The sequence below is a fragment of the Ovis aries genome, chromosome X (genome assembly GCF_016772045.2).
Source record: "Ovis aries strain OAR_USU_Benz2616 breed Rambouillet chromosome X, ARS-UI_Ramb_v3.0, whole genome shotgun sequence".
NCBI classification, from domain to species: Eukaryota; Metazoa; Chordata; class Mammalia; order Artiodactyla; family Bovidae; genus Ovis; species Ovis aries.
Genome location: NC_056080.1, coordinates 116,492,388 through 116,508,560, shown reverse-complemented (window position 1 = coordinate 116,508,560; position 16,173 = coordinate 116,492,388). Strand labels below are relative to the sequence as shown.

General features: G+C 39.1%; 1 protein-coding gene across 1 annotated transcript in view; it reads left to right on the top strand.

The window, feature by feature from the left end:
- WDR44 (WD repeat domain 44) overlaps window positions 1–16,173 on the top strand; it is an 88,670-nt gene that overhangs the window by 29,957 nt on the left and 42,540 nt on the right. Inside the window, exons 3-6 of the mRNA XM_004022399.6 lie at window positions 4,389–4,463; window positions 12,360–12,996; window positions 13,763–13,893; window positions 15,680–15,775. Of these exons, the coding sequence (XP_004022448.1) occupies window positions 4,389–4,463; window positions 12,360–12,996; window positions 13,763–13,893; window positions 15,680–15,775 (939 nt within the window). The remainder of the gene's footprint in view (window positions 1–4,388; window positions 4,464–12,359; window positions 12,997–13,762; window positions 13,894–15,679; window positions 15,776–16,173) is intronic.

Genomic DNA, 16,173 nt, shown 5'->3' with positions numbered 1-16,173 from the left:
AAAATAAATTGGGGCCATATTTCCATGAGTCTTGAATGTCAGGTTAAGAAATCTGGCCTTTACACTATGAAAGACAGTATGGAGATTCCTTCGAAAACTAGGAATAAAAGTACCTTATGACCCAACAATCCCATTACTGGGCATATACCCTGAGAAAATCATAATTAAAAAAGACATATGTATCCCAATGCTCACTACATCTCTGTTTACAATAGCTAGGACATGGAAGCAACCTAGATATCCATCGACGTATGAATGGATAAGCCATAAAAAGGAACACATTTGAGTCAATTCTAATGAGTTGGATGAACCTACAGCCTATTTATACAGAGTGAAAAAATTCAGAAAGAGAAAAACAAATATTGTACATTAAGGCATATATGTGGAAAATAAAAAGATGTTACTAACGAGCCTACTAGCAGGGCAGCAGTGGAGACGCAGACATGGAGAACAGACTTGTGGACACAGAGGGGGAAGCAGGGGTTGGGAAGAACTGAGAGAGTAGCATGGAAACATAGACACTACCATGTGTGAAATAGATAGCCAGTGGGGATTTGCTGTGTGACTCAGGAAGCTCAAACTGGTGCTCTGTGACAACCTAGAGGGGTGAGATGGAGAGGAAGGTTCAAGAGGGAGGGGACATATGTATACCTATGGCTGATTCATTATGTTGATGTATGGCAGAGACCAACACAACATTGTAAAGCAATTATCCTCCAATTAAAAATAAAAAACATTTTTTTTAAAATCTGGGCTTTAAAATTTTAAAGCAAAAGACTCTGATGGAGAGATGGGGTTGATAGGAATGTATGGATGCATATGACAACTATTTGAGTTTCCTGGTGGGTTTTTTTTTTTTTTCTCTCCTCTGAAAAAAGATGGCGAGCTTATCTCTGAAGCATTTTTTAAAATTTCATTTTAGTCACAGTTAATAACTTCCCCTTCCTCACTACTAAAACAGAAGTGACCTGATTTTTTAATACCTAACACTTTTAGCTTAATGTTCTTTAGTTAATAATGAAGATTTCTTTGAGTATAGATCGCCTTTGTACAAATGGTTTGTGAAACTAGGTCCTTTGGTGGTGTGCTTTTTAAAATTAAAAAGCTCAAATCTTACAACTGAATACTACGAGGAGGGTACAAATGGCTCTTTAATATCCAGTATAGATGGAGGGAAACAATGGTGTGAATTGCTGGAAATTGAATAGAAAAACCATACCTTTTAAGAAAGCGTGTTTCTTGGGTTCTGATAGGTACGAGTTAGAGAAATGGCCTGATGGTGGAAACTGGGATTTAGTTGGTACTGTGCTTTTGTAATGGGGCAGCCCATCTCCAGAAGAAGGTAATAACTGAGGACTGTCTCAAGTCTAGCTAAGTTGATATTGGTTGTCTGCAGGCACATGCTTGGCTTCCATTGCTTTGTCCTCAGCCTGATTGAATTGCTGGGGGAAGGGCCTGGACCTTAGACCTTACTAAGGAGAGAATCATAGATGACTATATACTAAATCAGATTTTACTAAGAAATCTAGTTAACCTCTTTAGAGATCAGATCGTCTGGTAGGTACAGTATCACACCTTAAAACTAGGACTTAGCAGTAGTTTACCTTATAGGAGTTGATATCTTTCAAAAGTTCAAAGTCTAAGAGAGTTTTTTTTAAAGCCAAATAAAATAGAAGCCTAATCACTGCTTGGCAGTTTTGGTCTGTGATCTTTGTAAGTACTTAATTAAATCGAATTAAATTGAGGTACAAGAATTATTGGTACATGTTTTTCTTAGGTTAACCTAGGGAAAATATCTGTGGAATTAAGGTAGTACAGTGCTTCTGATCTCCCTACTAATAATGAACAGTTATTAGAAGGTAATTGGAGGAGGACATGGCAACCCACTCCAGTGTTCTTGCCTGGGGAATCCCATGGACAGAGGAGCCTGACTGATGACAGTGCAGGGGGTCACAAAGAGTCAGACACAACTGAAGGGACTTGGCACACATGCATGCATGCAGTTAATTTGTAGGACAGTTGAAGGTGTTTTTCTAATACGCATGAACTGTTCTTAATGATCATCAGCTTTCAAGAATTCACTCTCATCTTGTCAACATGGCTATTTTAAAGTGGTCAGGGAAGACTTTTCTAATATAATAACGCTTGAGCTATGACACTAAGGATGGTAAGGAACCATCCAGTTGGCCAAAGTGTAATTCTGGGATTATGATGGGAAAGGGAGGTGATCAATATAGATGTGAAAGATGCAGTTCAGTTCAGTTCAGTCACTCAGTCATGTCCGACTCTTTACAACCCCGTGGACTGCAGCACACCAGGCCTCCCTGTCCATCACCAGCTCCCGGAGTTTACTCAAACTCACATCCATCGAGTCAGTGATGTCATCCAACCATCTCATCCTCTGTCATCCCCTTCTCCTCCCTCCTTCAATCTTTCCCAGCATCAGGGTCTTTTCAAATGAGTCGGTTCTTCTCATCAGGTGGCCAAAGTATTGGAGTTTCAGCTTCAGCATCAGTGCTTCCAATGAATGTTCAGGACTGATTTCCTTTAGGATGGACTGGTTGGATCTCCTTGCAGTCTAAGGGACTCTCAAGAGTCTTCTCCAACACCACAGTTCAAAAGCATCAATTCTTTGGTGCTCGGCTTTCTTTATAGTTCAACTCTCACATCCATACCTGAAAGTGAAAGTCACTCAGCTGTGTCCGACTCTTTGCGATCTCATGAAATAGTCCATGAAATTCTCCAGGCCAGAATACTGGGGTGGGCAGCTGTTGCTTTCTCTAGGGGACCTTTCCTAACCCAGGGATTGAACCGAAGTCTCCCACATTGCAGATGGATTCTTTACCAGCTGAGCCACCAGGGAAGCCATCCATACATGACTACTGGAAAAACCAAAGCTTTGACTAGATGGACCTTTGTTGGCAAAGTAGTGTCTCTGCTTTTTAATATGCTGTCTAGGTTGGTCATAACTTTTCTTCCAAGGAGCAAGCGTCTTTTAATTTCATGGCTGCAGTCACCATCTGCAGTGATTTTGGGCCCCCCAAAATAAAATCTATCGCTGTTTCCCCACCTATTTGCCATGAAGTGATGGGACCAGATGCCATGATCATAGTTTTCTGAATGTTGAATGTGAAAGATGCAGGCAGGAGCCAAATCATATTAGGTGCTCATGGACTATGGTAGAGTTTGAAAGTGAAGTCACTCAGTCATGTCCAACTCTTTGCGCCCCCATGGACTGTAGCCTACCATGCTTCTCTGTCCATGGGATTCTCCAGGCAAGAGTACTGGAGTGGGTTGCCATTTCCTTAGATTTTATCTAATACTTCAAATCCCCTGAACCAATTTTTCTCTAGAATAATCTATATAAGATTGGTAGTATTTCCCAAATGCTGGGAGGAATTCAATGAAACAACTTTTCAGCTTGAAGATATTGGAAGTCCCACAGTCCTACAGAAATATATCTAGCACATTAAATCTTTAGCAGTATAATAATCTCTGGAGTAGAGAAATTATTGGAGCCTATCCTGATACTTGTATAATTGCTACCTTAATATGTACATACATCCTTATATATCTTAGGTCAGTTAAAAATGGTTATATAGTGACTTTCTGACAAACTCTGTGATGGACAACAAGAATTATGAAAATTTTTTTCTCAGTGTCAGTAGTAGCATTCAAATTCCTGTACTTCTATAAATGTAAAGAAAATTTAAGATGGAAAAGAATACTGTGTTACGATTTGCAAATCTATGATTGTCTTATTTTACCCGAATTTTTTCCAGCAGAAATGCAGCATCCATTTCTACCTTCTTTAACCTCCCAAATATATATATATATGTACGTATGTGTATATGAATGTATACGTAGATATATATGTATTTTTGGTGGGTTTAATTTTCTTCATCTGTTACTATTTTGGGAACTTCATTTAATACCAGTTAAATTTTGATTCCTTTAATTTAAAGCATATAGAGTTTCCAAGAAAACAACTCTCTGAATATGGTTTGCCACATTTTCCATATTTATGGAGCAATACTTTGGGAAAAATAGCAATTCTGATTCAACCCTTTGCTTAAATTCGTAACCTTTTTGAGCTGCAAAAGTGCTTGTAGTTCTTATATTCCTGTACAGTTTTTTAATGTTAAAAAGTTAGATACACTTTAAAAGAAAATATCCTATTACAATAGAAAACTGATTGGTAACCTTCTTATGGAAATTAAATTGTCCCAATTGGCATAAAATCTCTGGGAATCTATCATTACCCAAATGTCTAAGCCCTTTATGGGCCTTTGATTTATTAATGCTATAATTTCTAATTTGTACCCATTTTAAACAGAGTTTTAAAAAGAGATGTCATCATTTGGTTTGTTCTTTTCTTTTGAAAATAGGAAACAGAGAACTCTGCATACAAAGTTGGAAATGAGTCCACTGTACAAGAACTGAAACAAGATGTATCTAAAAAGGTTGGTAAGATAAAATGTCAGTATTAATTTAGTAGATGCCATATTTATATGGTATATTTAAAGTGGAATTTTTTTTATGTTATTTTAGTGTAGTACCCTGTGCATGCTTGATGTTCAGTAAATGTTCCTTGAATCTGTTGAATTTGATTGAAAGCACCTTAGACTTTGTAGAAGTCATTTTGTAATCCAACTAATTGGTAATTTATCTTTGAATCAGTGTTTTGAAAAATGTTTTATAATGTATTTTTGTTTTTCATACTTGTATTTTTGTTAGAGTAAGCCATAGCTACTCTTGAAGTTAGTACCAAGAAGTAAAGGTATTGAAAAGCTTAGTGCAGCAAATTCTGATGTCTTGAGGAGTTAGAGGTTACAAGAAGTCATTATTTTTGTAGTACATTTGATACTTCTTAAGGAATTGATGATATGAACCTTCAGAGTTTGATTTACTAAAAGAGACTGAGCATAAGATAAAAATGTTGACAATGGGTTGTTAACAGTATTGGGATAAAAACCAAGGAGAAAGAATGGTGTGTGTTCATTCATTTATATAACTTTTGAGTATTTTCTGTGCCCCAGGCACTGTTCTAGCCAGCGGATTTCCAGAGACCAATGAGATGACATGTCTACCCCAGAGTTTCTCAACAGCAACACTTTGGGATGAATAATTGTTTGTTTTGGAGGGAAAGGGAGACTGTTCTGTACATATTAGAATGTTCAGCAGCATTCCTGGCTTTGACTCATTGGATGTCAGATCTCAACCCCCACCCACCCCTATCCCATCTTGGCAACCAAAAATGTCTCCAGACATCACCAAATGTCTAGGGGAATGGTACTGGGCACAATCACCACCCCTGAAGATTCATTGTCGTACCCTTACGGAATTTAGAAAATTAACAGACTACAAATTTTAATATTGATCCCATGTTTTCCTTTGGGCTTCCCTGGTGGCTCAGCAGTAAAGAATCTGCCTGCAGTGCAGGAGACCTGGGTTTGATCCATGGGTCGGGATGATCTCCTGGAGCAGGGCAGGGCAACCCACTCCAGTATTCTTGCCTGGAGAATTCCATGGACAGAGAAGCCTGGTGGGCTACAGTTCATGAAGTTGCAAAGAGTCAGATACAACACAACTGAGTGACTATAACTAACTAAGTATAGTTAGTAGCCCCCCACCCCCAAAAGTGACTTTTTAAGGAGAGTTTAAAAGCTGAAAAAATAGTAAACTATGGGGCAAAAGAGCTTTCCAGGTGGCTCAGTGGTAAAGAATCTGCCTGCCAATGCAGGAGATGTGCGTTTGATTCCTGAGTTGGGAAGATCCCCTGGAGGAAGAAATACAACCTGCTCCAATAATTCTTGCCTGGAGAATTCCATGAACAGAGGAACCTGGCAGGCTACAGTCCATGGGGCTTTGAAGAGTCAGACACAAGTGATTGACAATGGATGCACATAGGGCTATAGAGAGAGTCTTAAGACTCTAGGTATTAGTTTTTAAGTTCTAGGCCATTCAGGTAAATTAAGTATCCAACATTAATGATACAGGGTATGGAGTTATGTGCTGGATTAGGACACAATCCCTGTTCTCAGTAACTTACATTTTAGTAGTATAAATTAGATCAACACAAAACTGAATGTAATAAGTATTCAAATAAGCTCTCAAACTATTACAAGAAAACAAAGGAGACTTTACTTTCTGCTTGAGGATAAGAATGGGGAAGGAGGAAGTAGCATCTGAACTGGTTCTTGATGGGTGGATAAGATTTGGGCAGGCAGAGGTGGAAGAGGAGAGGCACAAACAAAGGCGTGGAGATGAGGAATGTGCGGAATGTTTGACGATGAGTCTAGAAACCAAATTTAGGGCCAGATTATGGGAATGCCTCTTATGTCATGCTAAAACATCTGGTTTTTATTTTACAGTTGCTGTGAAAGGAATGAGTTTTTTGAAGCAGGAAGGTGATAGGAAGCAAAGTTTTGATTCTCACTGTTCTTTGTTCATTCCCTGTTCGCTGCCTCCTGAAACCCGGGGGGGGGGGGGGGGGGGGGGAACAGAGCCAGGTACTGTAAATAGGTGCTATGGGAGCATATCAAGAGGTAGAAATAGGTACTATGGGAGCATATCAAGAGGTAGGAAACAGGACCTTGCTTTCCAGGTGTAGAGAAAATATTTATGCAGAGTTAGCTCATGTAGTACTCTGCATTTATTATATTCTAGTTCATATTATAATGAACAGTAAGACTGATAGGAGTTCAGAAGAGGAAGAGATTGTCTTCTGGACCCCTCTGATGACGTAGGCCTTTTCACTTTGTATAGTTATCATTTGAAACCTTTACATTCACCTCACCTCACAGTGCCCACGTGGGTCTGCACACTTTTACCAGATAACCTTGCTTTCCATTGCATGTAAGTGTCAGAGGCTGTGCTGTGGTGTGCTAAGTTGTTTCGGTCATGTCTGACTCTTTGCAACCCTATGGACTGTAGCCCACCAGGCTCCTCTGTCCCTGGGGATCCTCCAGGCAAAAATACTGGTGTGGGTTGCCATGCCCTGCTCAAGGGGATCTTCCCAACCCGGGGATAGAACCAGCGGCTCCTGCACTGCAGGTGGATTATTTACTCCTGAGCCACCAGGGAAGCCCATCAGAGGCTAAGAAGCCTAAATTCACTCCTTTCCATCATCTTGAATTTCCCTCACTGCAAATTTTCATCTTTTACCTCTTTTTCAATGTAATTCCTGAATTTAGTATTCTTTTTTTCCCTGTCCAAAGTAGAATGGTATAAAGAACACTGGACTTTTGGAGAAAAACCTGGATTTCAGTTTTGACTTTACAGTTTACTAGCTGTGGGACCTTGGGCGAAATTCTTAATGCCTCTGTCTCAGATTCCTGCTTTTGTATGGTGGTTGTTCAGCTGCTAAGTCATGTGCATCTCTTGTCGACCCCATGAACTGCAGTGCACCAGGCTTCGCTGTCCTTCACTATTTCCTGTAATTTGCTCAAACTCATGTCCATTGAGTCAGTGACACCATTCAACCATCTGATCTGTTGTCCCCTTCTCCTCCCGCCCTCAATCTTTCTCAGCATCAGCGTCTTTTCCAGTGAGTTGGCTCTTCACATCAAGTGACCAAAGTATTGGAGCTTCAGCTTCAGCATCAGTCCTCCAATGAGTGCTCAGGGTTGATTTCCTTTAGGATCGACTGGTTTGATCTCCCAGCAGTCCAAGGGACTCTCCAGAGTCATCTCCAACACCACAGTTTGAAAGCATCAATTCTTCCACAGTCAGGCATAAATCGTCCAATTCTCACATCCATACATGACTACTGGAAAACCATAGCTTTGACTATGTAGAACTTTGTCAGCAAAATTAAGTCTCTGTCTAGGTCTCTCATAGCTTTTCTTCAAAGGAGCAAATGTCTTTTAATTTCATGGCTGCAGTCACCATCCACAGTGATTTTGGAGCCTAAGAAAATAAAATCTGCCACTGTTTCCACTTCCCCTCATCTATTTGCCATAAAGTGATGGGACCGGATGCCATGATCTTAGTTTTTGAATGTTGTATTTTAAGCCAGTTTTTTCACTCTCTTTCACCCTCATCAAAAGGCTCTTTAGTTCCACTTCACTTTCTGCCATTAGAGTAGTATCATCTGCATATCTGAGGTTGTTGATATTTCTCCTGGCAGTCTTGATTGCAGCTTGTGATTCATCCAGCCTGTCATTTCACATGATGTACTCTGCATATAAGTTAAATAAACAGGGTGACAATATACAGCCTTGTCCTACTCCTTTCCCAATTTTGAACCAGTCTGTTGTTCCATGTCTGGTTCTAACTGTTGTTTCTTGGCCTGCATATAGGTTGCTCAGGAGGCAGGTAAGGTGATCTGGTATTCCCATCTCTTTCAGAATTTTCCACAGTTTGCTGTGATCCACACAGTCAAAGGCTTTAGCACAGTCAATGAAGCAGAAGTAGATGTTTTTCTGGGTAGAATTCCCTTGCTTTTTCTATGATCCAGTGGATGTTGGCAGTTGGATCTCTGGTTCCTCTGCCTTTTCTAAATCCGTCTCATACATCTGAGATTTCTTGGTTCACATACTGTTTAAGGATTTTGAACATTACCTTGCTAACATGTGGAATGAGTGCAATTGTGCAGTAGTTTGAACATTCTTTGACATTGCCTTTCTTTGGGATTAGAATGAAAACACCTTTTCCAGTCCTGTGGCCATTGATGAGTTTTCAAATTTGCTGACATATTGAGTGCCGCACTTTAACAGTATCATCTTTTAGGATTTGAAATAGCTCAGTTGGAATTCCATTACAGTCACTAACTTTGTTCGTAGTGATGCTTCCTAAGCCCCACTTGGCTTCACACTCCAGGATGTCTGGCTCTAGGTGAGTGACACCTTTGTAGTTATACGGGTTACTAAAACCTTTTTTGTACAGTTCTTCTGTGTATTATTGCCGCTTCTCAGTCTCTTGTTCTGTTAGGTCCTTGCTGTTTCTGTCCTTTATTGTGCCAGTCTTTGCATGAAATGTTCCCTTGGTATCTCCAATTTTCTTGATGAGAACTCTGGTCTTTCCCATTCTGTTGTTTTCCTCTGTTTCTTTGCATTGCTCACTTAAGAAGGCTTTGTTATCTCTCCTTGCTGTTCTCTAGAACTCTGCATTCAGTTGGGTATATGTTTCCCTTTCTCCTTTGCCTTTTGCTTCCCTTCTTTTCTCAGCTATTTGTAAGACCTCCTCAGACAACCATTTTATTTTCTTGCATTTCTTTCTTTGGGGTGGTTTTGGTCACCATTTCCTATACCGTGTTACTAACCTCCATCCATAGTTCTTCAGGCACTCTGTCTACCAAATCTAATCCCTTGAGTCTATTTGTCACTTCCACTGTATAATCATAAGGGATGTGATTTAGGTCATACCTGAATGGTTTAGTGATTTTCCCTACTTTCTTCAATTTAAGCCTGAATTTTGCAATAAGCACCTCATGATCTGAGCCACAGTCAGCTCCAGGTCTTATTTTTGCTTATAGAGCTTCTCCATCTTTGACTGCAAAGATTATAATCAATCTGATTTCCATATTGACCATCTGGTGATGTCCATGTATAGAGTCATCTCTTGTGTTGTTGGAAATGGGTGTTCGTTATGACCAATGTGTTCTCTTGACAAACTCTGTTAACCTTTGCCCTGCTTCATTTTGTACTCCAAGGCTAAACTTGCCTATTACTCCAAGTATCTCTTGACTTTTGCATTCCTATCCCCTGTGATGATAAGGACATCTTTTTTTTTTTTTTGGTGTTAGTTCTGGAAGGTCTTATAGGTCATCATAGAACAGTTCATCATCAGCTTCTTCAGCACTAGTGGTTGGGGCATAGGCTTGGATTACTGTCATGTTGAATGATTTGCCTTAGAAACAAACAGATCATTCTGTCATTTTTGAGATTGCACCTAAGTACTGCATTTCGGACTCTTCTGTTGACTATGAGGGCTACACAATTTCTTTTAAGGGATTCTTGCCCACAGTAGTAGATATAATGGTCATCTGAGTTAATTCTCCCATTCCTGTCCATTTTAGTTCACTGATTCCTAAAATGTTGATGTTTACTCTTACCGTCTCCTGCTTGACCATGTCCAATTTACCTTGATTCATGGACCTAACATTCCAGATTCCTATGCAGTATTGTTCTTTACATCAATCTGTAACTTTCACCATAACACACATCCACAGCTGGCATCATTTCTGCTTTGGCTCAGCCTCTTTATTCTTTCTGGAGCTATTTCTGTACTCTTATCCAGTAGCATATTAGACACTGACCTGATGATGAGGGGCTCATCTTTCAGTGTCATATCTTTTTGCCTCTTCATACCATTCATGGGGTTCTCGAGGCAAAGATACGGAACTGGTTTGCCATGCCCTTTCCAGTGGACCACGCTTTGTCAGAACTCTTCACCATGACCCATCCGTCTTGGGTGTCCTGCACTACATGGCCCAGAGCTTCATTGAGTTACACAAGGCTATGATCCATGTGATCATTTTGGTTAGCTTTCTGTGATTGTTTTTGTTCTGGAGGCTGTGAAATTGTAGTTTTTGCTTCTTCTGTCTGCCTTCTGATGAATGAGTGTAAGAGGGTTGTGCAAGCTTCCTGATGGGAGGGACTGGCTGTTGGGGAAACTAGGTCTTGCTCTGATGGACAGGGACATGCTCAATAAATCTTTAATCCAATTTTCTGCTGGTAGGTGGGGCTGCTTTTGTAGAAGGGAGATAATCTAGTTACCTCACAAAAGGTGTGTAAAGATTGAATAGAAAATGTGTGTACTGGATCTTATATACAGCAGACCCTCTTTCTTCTCCAGAACTTATCTTCCTTTCCTTTCGCACCTTCCCCTCAGCTTATAAAAATGCTGGAGCACTTTCTAGAGCACTCTTCCATGTGTAGCCAAGCTTTTTGAGAACATAGACTGTACTGGCCGTCCCTGTATCTCTTTTTTTAAAGATTTATTTATTTCTTTTTGGTTGTGCTGGATCTTTGTCACTGCACACTGGCTTTCTCTAGTTGTGGTGAACGGGAACTACTCTTCATTATATGCGCGTTGCGGTTGCTTCTCTTGTTGTGGAGCGCAACCTCCAGGGCGCATGGACTTCAGTGGTTGTGGCATGTGAGCTCAGTAGTTGTGGTGCACTGCACAGGCCCACCTGCTCCACGACATATGGGATCCTCCCAGGCCAGGGACTGAACCCCGCATCCCCTGCATTGGCAGGCAGACTCCCAACCACTAGACCACCTGGGATGCCCTTCACCTCTTATTCCTTCTTGAACCTACTATAATCTGGCTTCCATTACTGTTAAAGGACTCATTGCTCAGTAACTACCTAATTCACAAATTAGATGGAATCTAGTTAATATTTCTCTGGTGAAAGTGAGGTAGATCTAGGATAAAAATTTGAAAATTGACAAAAAATCATATATAGAATATGCTGCAAAATTGGGGATGAATATTATTGAATGACATGCTATCCAGTTCAACTTGGCACACATTTGTAGTAAATCACATCAAGATAGTTTCATGAGACATTCTGTTAGTTTTCTGGAGCCAAAGAATTGAGAAAGCAGAAGTCATCTATGGCTCTGTGGTAGAAAGATAAGTGAGTGGGCTGGGAGATTTAATGTGTTAATGATGAGAGGACTGAGTAGAAAATATATTTTCTTCTAAATATTGGTAGAAGTAACAGAAAGCCTGCCTGTATTTTTCAACTATAGATAAGACATAAAAGGGAAAAAAGGCAAGATGAGCTGGGTATTTGAACTGTTGATACTCCTAACATCTCTTTGCAGAGCGGGGGGTTAGATGTAGCCTGTTTAAGAACTTTAATCTCTCTGGATCTGCTAGCTTTTCATGTTCAGGCCTGAGTTCAGAGCTAAACAGCTTAAATTCTTGTAAAGGTGGTTTTCATTCTCATAGCTTTGTTGACTAGACTCAAACCAACAGGCTATTACTGAACTAACTTGGCATAAATATGTAAATAAACTATGACATGAAGCATCTGAATGTAAATTTAGGTTTAAACTTTTTTTTACAGGGTTGATTGAATTTTTGTAATTACACAGACTAGCACAGATTCCTTGTTATAATAATTAAGAGTACAGTTTCTGGAACCAGGCTCCCTACATTTATACCAGTTTCATCACTTACTAGCCTTGTAACCTTGAATAAATCTCTCTGACTTATTCCCTCACTTGTATACTGATGATAGTAAGAGTGCTGTCTTATAAAGTTGTTATAAAGATTAAAACACATAAAGTGTTAAGAACATTGCCTGGCACATAGTAAGTAAAATATAAATGATTAGCTAATACTATGTGCTTGAAAATCACTTCACTGTTTTTTTAAACTGCTTTTTAACCTTTCATCAGATTATTGAAAGTATTATTGAGGAGAGTCAGAAAGTAATACAGCTTGAAGATGATTCTTTGGATTCCAAAGGAAAAGGACAGTCTGATCAGGCTGCTGCCAGTCCTGTCACAGCTGGAACAGATCTTAGCAATATACCTGGACTGTTAGCCATAGATCAAGTGCTGCAGGAAGATTCTCAGAAGACAGAGTGTCAGGATGTATCTGAAGAAACTGAATTAGAATCAAAACAGTGTTTTCCTTCTGATGACACATGTGAGAAGCCAGTAGATGAAACTACAAAGTTAACTGAAATAAGTTCAACTGCGCAGCTTAATGTGCCTGAAACTGTAACAGAAGTGTTGAACAAGGAAGAAGTGGAAGTCAAAGAAAGTGATGTTCTAGAATCTGCATCCTCACACTCCTTATCTACAAAAGATTTTGCTGTGGTGGAAGAAGTTGCACCTGCCAAACCGCCAAGACAGCTTACTCCAGAACCTGATATAGTAGCTAGTACAAAGAAGCCTGTTCCAGCACGCCCACCTCCTCCAGCTAACTTCCCACCTCCTAGGCCCCCACCTCCATCTCGACCTGCTCCACCACCAAGAAAAAAGAAGAGTGAATTGGAGTTTGAGGCTCTTAAGACACATGATCTAGATGGTAAGTATTAATTGAGAAATAACTACCTTTGTGGGGGAGTTTGGGGAGTTGAAATTTGACCTTTCTGATTTTTTTTTTCCAATTTATGCTGTATTTAGGCAATGGCAACCCACTCCAGTACTCTTGCCTGGAAACTCCCATGGACGGAGGAGCCTGGTGGGCTACAGTCCCTGGGGTCGCTAAGAGTCAGGCACGACTGAGCGACTTCACTTTCACTTTTCACTTTCATGCATTGGAGAAGGAAATGGCAACCCACTCTAGTGTTCTTGCCTGAAGAATCCCAGGGACAGGGGAGCCTGCTGGGCTGCCGTCTGTGGGGTTGCACAGAGTCAGACACGACTGAAGCAACTTAGCAGCAGCAGCAGCAGTAACCACATTGATGACCAAGTTATAAAATGTATTTTAGTAACAGAAAGCCAAAATGTTTACATTGGTATTGTTACATTATTGTAATTAAACATTTCAGCAGATTTTCAAATTTGTTACCATTGGAGAGCCAGAGTGGCACAGTGAAAAGAACATGGGATTTGGACTTAGGATTTGAATTCAAGCCCCAGATCTCTTCATGTATAAGGTGTATAGCCTTGAGGAATTTAAATAACTTACCTGAACCCTGGTTTCCCCTTATATAAAAAGAAAGTAATGAAACCACTTTTTTCATAGGATTGTTCTAAGAATCACATAAAGATTTAAGCACTTTTAAGCTATGAATAAGGTCATATAAGTATTGGTTGTTGTTGTTATTATTATATTATTATTATTGCAGTTCCCAAAGAGAATATTACATCTGATACTCTCCTAACTACAAACATGGCTTCAGAGAGTACAGTCAAAGATTCGCAGCCTTCTCTTGATTTGGCAAGTGCTACCAGTGGAGATAAAATAGTTACTGCCCAGGTTGGTGAATATGTGTTATATTTGATAAAAGCTCTCAACTTTCTGCAACTAACTCGTTTGTTGATTGTTGAACCTTCTTTCTTCTCCAGGCCAAATATTTCCTTGTCTCTAAAACCTGCCTACCACATCCCTTGTCCAGTTCTGCTACTAAGTAGTGGACTGATTATAGCAACCTATTTAACATCTGAGTCTGAAATGGCTCATTGATAAAATGAGGGGAAAACCTTCCTTGAAGGTTTCTTGCAAGATTGAAATGAGCTAAAGTATGCCAGGTACCTGGTATGTGTGTTCAGAAAGTGACAGATGCTGCTATATGTAGTATTTACTAAAAATACCAACTACTGTCTTCATTTACCTGACCTATAATGGTCAAAGGACTTCTCAGGTGGCACTAGTGGTAAAGAACCTGCCTGCCAATGCAGGAGACATAAGGGATGAGGCTTCTATCCCTAGGTTGGAAAGATCTCCTGGAGGAGGGTATGGCAACCCACTACAGTATTCTTGTCTAGAGAATCCCATGAACAGAGGAGTGTAAGGTCGCAAAGAGTCATACACAGCTGAAGTGACTTAACACACACGTGCACACATAGTGGTCAAATTGGGAACTTTTATTTTTTTATAATTTCCTTTTCCTAATCATGAGAAAAAAAACTTCATACAGTAGACTATACATCCATATATGAGGCAATATAGAAAGAACTTGATAACATGAATTTCTACCTCTGCCAAATTCTGGGATTCAAGGGTTACTTATGTGGTAGCTCTGATGGGACAGGTTGGCAGATGGAAGATATTATCATACTAAGTGACATAAATCAAATAGAGAAAGACAAATATATATTGCTTATATGCAGAATCTTAAAAAGTTATACAAATGAATTTATTTACAGAACAGAAACAGACTGAGGGAGTTGAACTTATGATTACCAGGGTTGAGGGGGAAGAGTAGGTGAGGTAGATTCAGAGTTTGGAGTTGACGTATACACACTACTATATTTTCAATAGATAATCAACAAGGACCTATTGTATAGCACCGGGAACTATGCTCAATATTCTGTAATAACCTAAATGAGAAAAGAACTTGAAAAAGAAGAGCTATGTGTATATGTATAACTGAATCACTTTGCTATATACCTGAAACTGACACAACATTGTTAATCAACTATACTTCAGTATAAAATAAAAATTTTAATTAAAAAAAAAAATCAAGGATTCTGTGGCCACTGGACTTGGAATAAAATTCAGAACACACATACACACAAAAAGACACAATGGTCTTTTCATAGCCTTAGAGCAGAGGTCAATAGTGGCCTGATTTTATAGGGTCCTCAAGCTAAAAATGGTCTTTGTATTTTTAAGCATTGTTTGTTTTTTTTTAAAAGAATATGCAACAGACACTATATGTGTAACAAAAAGCTTAAAATCTTTACTATCTGGCTGTACAGGAAGAAATTTGCCAACCTCTGCCCTCAAGACATCCATGTGTATAGTCCTGATTAATGGCAAATTTTACTAGCAGAGAAATGATTTTGGACCAAGTTCAAATAGAACATTTATTTGCTTTCAAGACCAGACATTATTTCATGAGCAGCAACGCTTTTGCTACCTAATGTTTTTTAGCATGATGGGAATAATAAAAGACTGAAATGGAATGTTCCATTTAAATTTTCAGTAGGCTCCATTATCTGTATTATGGAATTCTTTAGAACTGTGTGTGGTAATGAATAATTGAATATTTATAAAAACTGACTCAGTCTACTTTCTGTTTATAAAATTATAATTTCAGGAAAATGGAAAAGCACCTGATGGGCAGACAATAGCCGGTGAAGTGATGGGCCCTCAGAGACCTAGATCCAACTCTGGGAGAGAGCTTACTGATGAGGTATAATTAAATTTTTTTTCTTTGTTCTTAAAAATATAAAGGTCATAGTGAGAAGATGAAAAAATTCCAGAGATGAATGGTGATGGTGGTTGCACGGCAATGTAAATGTAGTTGATGCCACTTAACTATACAATTAAAAGTGGTTATAATGATAAATTTTATATTATATATATTTTATTATGATCAAAAAACAAGTTTATTGCTATTAAGTAAAAAAATCATATTGTAAAAGAAAAAATGAAAATTGAAGCTTGTCTTAGTTTTTGTTTTTTTAATGTGCTGGAATTTTAAGTCTGACTTAAACTTGCCCTTTCACACAATTATATGGTAGAATAAATGTATTGAAAGCCAAGGCCTATGTTTATAGGAAGTGGGCTTAAAAGGAACTTGATATTATA